Source organism: Acanthisitta chloris, unplaced genomic scaffold (assembly GCF_000695815.1).
Source record: "Acanthisitta chloris isolate BGI_N310 unplaced genomic scaffold, ASM69581v1 scaffold12702, whole genome shotgun sequence".
NCBI classification, from domain to species: domain Eukaryota; kingdom Metazoa; phylum Chordata; class Aves; order Passeriformes; family Acanthisittidae; genus Acanthisitta; species Acanthisitta chloris.
In genome coordinates, this window is record NW_008661082.1 from 6,823 (window position 1) to 14,078 (window position 7,256).

Sequence of the window (7,256 nt, forward strand, 5' to 3'; positions counted from 1 at the left end):
AAGAGTCACACTAGAAAGGTTTTTTGTGTAGGTAGCATCTGTCAGGAGGATGGCTTAAAAACTGGGCAAAGCATCCTGCATTGGGGGCTAAAAGAAAAAGTGGGAGACAGAACCCAGCCAAAGGAGCAGAAACCTATCCAAGAGTGCCCATACTTACCTTCCACCACGTCGATCATGCACAGCCCCAGTAAACTTGGCACCAAATTGGCGACGGCTGTGTGCACAGCGATGGCTCCCCCCATGCTGTGCCCAATCAGCATGATGGGGGGAGGAAGGTCCCCATACAGAGCCTCAACCACATTCCCAACATCCCTGCCAAAGGGATATAAAGGCATGGTTAGCATCGCTACCTCCATACACAGGGGTTTGTAGAATGGGAGGAGGAAACACACATCCAAGACAGATGTCCAGATCCCAAATCCTCTTTCAACCCACAGGTAACAGACAATTCTCTAATCACTGGTTCATCTAGGTACCATTGCAGGAAATCCTTAAAGCCAATGCCTTCCTGAACAACCATGTCATTTCCCTTTTTACAAACAGGAAATGCTCCTTTAAAAGGTATTGATTTATAAGACATTTGAGCAACTTGTGGAAGATGTCCCTGCCCATGGAAGTGGTGTTGGAACTAAATGAGCTTTAACGTTTTTGCCAACCCAAATCAGCCTGTGATTCCTTGAAGAAAACATTTTAGATTGGCATTAGCTGGTGGGAATGTTAAGTCAAAGGTGAGAAAAAGCTGTCAAATCCTCTTGCATGGAAGCACAGCCCAAAAAATGCATTATTCTGAAAGCAGAAACTGTCTGCAATCAGAGGGAGAAGATAACTGAGCCCAACTGACCAAGGCAAAGATGAACAACACTGAGCATGAGCAAAGAGATTCAGACTCTCTACAAGCACAGATACCACAAGGCAAGGGGCAACCTTCCCACCTACTTTAAACTGAAGCTGTCCCTTCTAGTCACTTTTCCCAGGATGGGAAATTTTGGCTGGTGTGATTCTCAAACCCAGAGCAGCAGCAGAGCTAATAATTGACATCAACAGAAGAGCACTGCAGTTTAAAGACACCTCAACTCGCTTTCCTGACTACAACCATTCAGAGGAACCTGAGAACTGAGCAGTACTGCAAGTAGAAAATTGAAAACAAGTGAAAAATTAACAGGTCAACCAACTTGTTTGCTCTCTTAGAGAAAATTGCTTAAGGATTTGATTAAAAAACCAAACATGAAAACCAGCTCTAATTCAAGGCTCCCACTTGAAGGCTATTCAGGAATAACTTTCAAGCTCACAGCTAAGAGGAGGGAGAGGTTTAAAAACAAAAGGAACTTGTTTTCCCCTCAGATCTAAAACATTCTAATCATTTCATAGGGCATCTCCTCAGGACAATAACACATCAGGATCTGACAAGGCATAAGCACCAGCAATAAGGTATACAATGGAAGTCAGAACCCATTTCACACATGGCCTGCTCACAACAAACCAAGTGGATTTGTTCCTATGAAGGTTACAAAATCCTTCGTGATTTCATTGTAGTCACAGCAAAGAGTCTCTTTGTACTAGATACGGACAGAACAGTAATGTGCTTAGCAGTGGGCATTTGCTTGTCTTATAGCTTTGGCAAGAGAGGGATTTGCATCCCAAAGCAGGTTGTGATGGTTTGGAAAAAGCAACTCTATGCTTGTAAAGTTCAGCCTGTGCCCCAGACTTTGGGGGCGCCACCAGTCCAAGGTGGGTCCAGTCCGAACACTCCAGGAGCTGAGGGAGAGCCACACTGGTGATTTCAGGCTAAAATCCCTCAAGGATGCCCCAGGAAAGCATTCCCCTTCTATCAGGAACTCTTTAGCAAGTGTTAGAGCATGCTGCAGGTTTAAAGTGCTCACTGTAATGGAGCCACTGACCTTTAAAATGGGTGTAAAAACTGAGGATACCCAGGGAATGACTCCAGTTTAGAACATAACTCAGCTAGGAAAGGTATTATTTCAAATAAATTTCAAACTGTCCCAAAATAGAAGGAAAAGAAGGCATAAGTATCAAACGCATGTGAAATGAAATTATCTTCCACCTCCCTTGAATGAAGGTTGTGTGTCCTTGAATTTATTGTTCAATCAAGGAAACATAACAGAGGTCTGAGCAAAGAGAAATGAGCATAAGTTTCCTTACTTGGACATAGTCTCTGCAGACAGATCTTCAGGATTCCTAACTTTTGTTTCTCCTGGAAAAAGACAACCCAAGTTAAGTTCACTTCAGGTGAAAACCCTCAATGCCCCTTAGGACTTAGAGTAGTGACTGTACAAAGCTTTTTGCATGGTTCTTAAGAAGAGCCTACATGAATAATTAAGGAACACAGAATTATTAGGAACAATTGGTACTTTACCACACTACCCATAACTGTTCTGTATTTGCAATGTATCTTAAAATTAAAGAACACCCTTTACTTCTCATGGTAAAGACCACCTACGGGTTATGAAAACATGAAGGAGGGGAGTGGTGGAAGGAACAAGCCCACCACAGCCTCACACAAAGGCTCAAGGGGTCTCAGCTTCTGGGACGTGGCTTTGGAGCTCCAGAAGCCAATTTTCCATCTTTTCCATCCCTGCTTTTGGATTAAAATTGGTATGTCCTAACGATGCTTTCTTAGTCATCTTGGGAGAAATCCATTACATCCTTACAAGATGGAAGTGTGTAACATCCTAGTGTGACTCCAGATTTATTCCTTTGACTTACCATGGCCTCGGAGATCTAAAGCCACAATCCTGCACTGGATCCTGTTAATGATTGCAGCCTGCAAGGCGAGACAAAGAGAGTACCATTTGCCAAGTGCCACACCTCAGCTACACAATGATTAGCAACATCAAGCACTCCCTGAGACAACAGCAAAAACCCTTCACTGCCAACAAAGTGGCTGAACCTGGATTGGGTGAGGTGCTAGAGAGAGAGCAAGCAAGAATATTCCACACAACTACCCTTAATGAACCAAAGCTCCGTCCTGGCTGCCACTGTAATGCCATCTCTGAGGACATTTATTTTACTGTGCGTAAGAAATGACATGTGTTTCCTCAGATCCTGAATTCAAGCTCTGCAGCACCTCTGAAAACTGAAATGCAGCAGTGGGATTATGGATACCAAAGGAATTCCCTCTCTCCCAGAGCCCCACATGGTACAGAATTAGTCTTGGCTGCACAACCAACATGAACATGAAGCAGCTGCTTTGCAGCACACATTCAATTTGTCTCCAAGAACAGAATTTTACAGTAAGGCTGAAAGGGACAAAAATTAGCCCAAATAGGTCATAGGGAACAAGTGAGGAATCTTTTGAAGGTAAAGTAGGGCTGCAACACAATTATGGCTCTATTTGTCCCTGACAGATCAATTTAACTAAGTTACTTCAGGCATAACAGTAATTAAGTGGCATTCTTTGGTGACAGTAAGACTTCTGTGTTAACGAATCATTGATTATTTAAATAACAGCCCTGCAGGAGTGGGGGAATTTGCTAAGGGATTCTTAATAGAACCACCTACACACTGGGCAGATCTGAAAGCTACCCAGCCCTCAAAGCCACCCAGTCCTCTTGTGTTTTTTTTAAGACCTGGTTCATCCCAAACGTTTAACACTTGATTGCTTTGGACAAACTTTCAATTCATGATGCACAAAGGACATAATTCTGCAGCAGCCACACAAAGGCCTGAGCTAAGTGTTGTGGCAGTTTCTTTCTCCAGACACAGTCTCAAGTGCAAGGTGTGAATCTATGTCCATCCTGTGCATGATGTAACTGTAAGGGAGGGTGTTATGGCTGCGATCCTTCTGTTCAATTCAGCTCTGGAGATTTTTCAATATAAAAATGGTATTGGAGTTGCTGCTGGAAATTAAGAGCTCTGGAGAGGGTGGAAGCAACTTAGAAGAAGCCCTTGGATCCAGAAAACATGACTTCATACCTCTGCCTCCAGTTCACAACAGTGACCTTCACTTTACATGTTTAAGGCATTTATATACCACTCAAACTCACTAAATTAGCAGAGGAAAATATATTTAACCATTGAACTACAAGCAAGTAACTACAGGATTTAGTAAGACAGATTTAAGACTTTGAGTTCAACAGGTTCAGAAGATCTGTATTGCACCAGTTTCTGGGTCAGGTAAAGGTACAAATGAGCTGCTAGGTGTTAAAAACTACTATTCAATATCAAAATTACAGTCCAGTTGGAAAAGAATTTTTCTAATGTACCACCACATTATAAGACAGGTTTTGATTACATCATTAGGACTACTCCACAGTTGTATTAGGAATTTAGGAGCAGTTGCTAGTGACTCTTATAAAACATTCATCCCTGTCAGCCTTCAAGCAGAGATTCAAATGAGGGAGTCACCTGCAGCCCAGCAAACTACTAGGTTAGAAATGGGACACAGAAGCACAGGGGAGACATTTGTCCAGTGACAATTCCAAGAATGTCATCCTGCAGCATCCCTCTGTTGGGGCACCAGACAGCTCCAAGAGTTCACACATATTTCCACACAGTAGCAGGTTACTTACAGTAAATACAGCCCAGGACAGAGCAGAATGGCCTCCACCATGTAGCAGCAGCAAGACAGGCCCCTCCACTCCACTCTTGTAAATTCGAAAAGTGTACGAACAGTTAAGGACATTTCACAGTTGCCTGAAGTCAATTGGATGTATTTTGGAGACTGAGATACTCAACAGTGTTTTGTTTCTACCCTTGTGTACCCAAGGCCTCATTTATCCTTCTGATCAACAGGTATGTTCAAGCATTAGCTGGACAAAATCATGGAATCATCAAGGTTGGAGGAGACCTCTAAGATCACTGAGTCCAACCATTAGCCTGCCACGCTGCTGTAACAACTGCCAACAATAAAACTCAAAATGAAATTTCTGAACAAATGAAACTCACTTGACTTAAGCTTCAGGAGCTTAAAAAAACCTGCTGCCCAGGTTGTTTCCTCCCTGTGATTCACCCATCTCCTGCTCTCATCATTTTTCCCCTGTGCACAGCAGTGATTTGAATAGCTAAGAGAAAACTCAGAAGTCACTAAGCTGACCAGAGGGCTGGAGCCCATCTGCCACGGAGCCAAGCTGGGAGAGCTAGGAACGTCCAGTCTGGAAAAAAAGAAGGCTCTGGGGAGACCTTTGAGCCCCTTGCAGTGCCTAAAGGGGCTCCAAGAGTGCTCCAGAGGGACTTGGGACAAGGGCCTGGAGGGACAGGACAAGGGGGAATGGGATCCCACTGCTAGAGGGCAGGGTTAGATGGGATATTGGGAAGGAATTCTTGGCTGTGAGTGTGGTGAGGCACTGGCACAGGTTGTCCAGAGAAGCTGTGGCTGCCCCATCGCTGGAAGTGTTCCAGGCCAGGTTTGATGGGGCTTGGAGTAACCTGGTCTAGTAGGTGTCCCTGCCCACGGCACGGGGTGGAACTAGGTATCTTTAAGACCCCTTTGACCCAAACCATTCCATGATTCTAAAAAACAAACCACTTCGGAGCACGTAATTTTGATTTGGTATATCGTCCAAGGAAAAATGTCGGATAAGCCAGGAAACAAGATGTTTAAAGCACTGCAATTACTCTCTGGAACATCCGTAGCAAAGATGCTTCCCTGGTGTAGCTAAAGTCCCCTTACAGTATGCATTCAGATATAGAGCAGAATAAATCCCAAAGAACTAAGATTTGCTTAGATTTGGGATTCTTAGGTACATGACCTATGCAAATAGATCTACTATCCTTTTTATTTTATATTGAAGCCTCAGGTGAGCACACAGTCTTTGCATCAAAGGTGGACAAGGTGCACATCATGAATCATGGAATCACCACAGAATCACTGAACAGTTTGGATTGGGAATGCTCATCTTGTTCCAACCCCCTGCCATGGGCAAGGACACCTTCCACGAGACCAGGCTGCACCAAGCCCCGTCCAACCTGGCCTGGAACACTTCCAGGAATGGGGTATGAAGAATTCATAGGATCAAATGCAGTTAAACGCTAAACAATGACAAGCTGAGCAAAACAAGGAGAGAGAAGCATAACATGCTACTAGTATTAGAGGAGTAATTCCTAAATTTGGTATTTTTTGAGAGAAATAGCTTGAAAGTTTAGTTTCCTAGTGGCCAAACTAGAATATGCGTGTTTTAAAGCTATGCAATTACTTAAAAGTATAAGGTTGTGCTATTTAAACACATTTAAATGTTTTCATTTTGTAATTAGGTCATAAGACCTGGCAGTACCTCTCTGCTTGTGCCAGAGCTGCAGGCAGAGGTAGGGCTGCTGGGAAGTCCTGTCCCAGTACCTTCACACCCTGTTCTTGTTGGGATGCTCCCAATTAGCAGATGGCTGAGATACAACAGCAGTTTGAGTACGTCAAAGAGGATGAATGAATGTCATCAGTTGGATTCAATAGGAAGACTGGAAAAGAGGACTAACTTGAAAAGAGGCATTAAAGAAACAGGAACATTTGCAAGGAAGCCAGAGATCCTAGAGAGGAAACAGCTGCAGAAAAAAACCTGGCTGGCACTGCCAGAAGACACTCTGATGGCATCACCACCTCAGCCAAAAATTTGAAGTATTTAATAACATCTATTTATGTTGAGGTTTATCTGTTGCACTGTATCTGAGGTTTATGTTGTTTTCATCCGTGTCTGTTTATCTGGTATTGATCCTGAGCATACAGTTCACTGCCAGTTAACTACCTGTTAATATAAACAAACAGCTTTGATCCTAAGATAAACAAACAGCTTTGATGCTGATAGGGTTTGAATTATGGGAACCTGGTATTTCCCTGCAATACATGTTACTGATTACTAAATAAGCAATGTCAGGAACTGGACTTGCTAGGTACATCCTAACTGTGAGCTTAGAAGGGTTACCTCTAGTTGCTGATACTGAACCCTGCAAGGGACGAAGTGGAAGATGAGCAGAAGTCCATGAAAAAGCTGAGGAGAAACTCAATAAACTAAACATGTGACACCACCCCAATCACTGAGATTATGACAAGGTCAATCTGCAAAACAAAAGGGATATATCCTTGCCAGTGTCATTTTCCACCACCACATCTTCCATGGATTCAAAGTACTGGCTCCACAGCACTGGTGAGAAATCACGCTTCCTCCCAGGGCTGCAAGACACAAATATTCATTCCATAAAAAAAAGCTATTTTTACCATCTTCCACTGAAATTGGCATTGCTTCCTTGCATGCACTGAGGAGAACATGCCGGTGTTACACAACAGTTCGGGACTGGAAGCAAATGATGCT

The 7,256-nt window shown here is 43.4% G+C and overlaps 1 protein-coding gene across 1 annotated transcript in view; it reads right to left on the reverse strand.

The window, feature by feature from the left end:
• The window catches only part of PPME1 (protein phosphatase methylesterase 1), a gene marked incomplete at its 5' end in the record, with an annotated part of 15,317 nt that overhangs the window by 6,805 nt on the left and 1,256 nt on the right, over positions 1–7,256 (reverse strand). Inside the window, 5 exons of the mRNA XM_009070094.1 lie at positions 158–312; positions 2,161–2,212; positions 2,725–2,782; positions 4,530–4,622; positions 7,024–7,117. Coding sequence (XP_009068342.1) covers positions 158–312; positions 2,161–2,212; positions 2,725–2,782; positions 4,530–4,622; positions 7,024–7,117 — 452 coding nt within the window. The remainder of the gene's footprint in view (positions 1–157; positions 313–2,160; positions 2,213–2,724; positions 2,783–4,529; positions 4,623–7,023; positions 7,118–7,256) is intronic.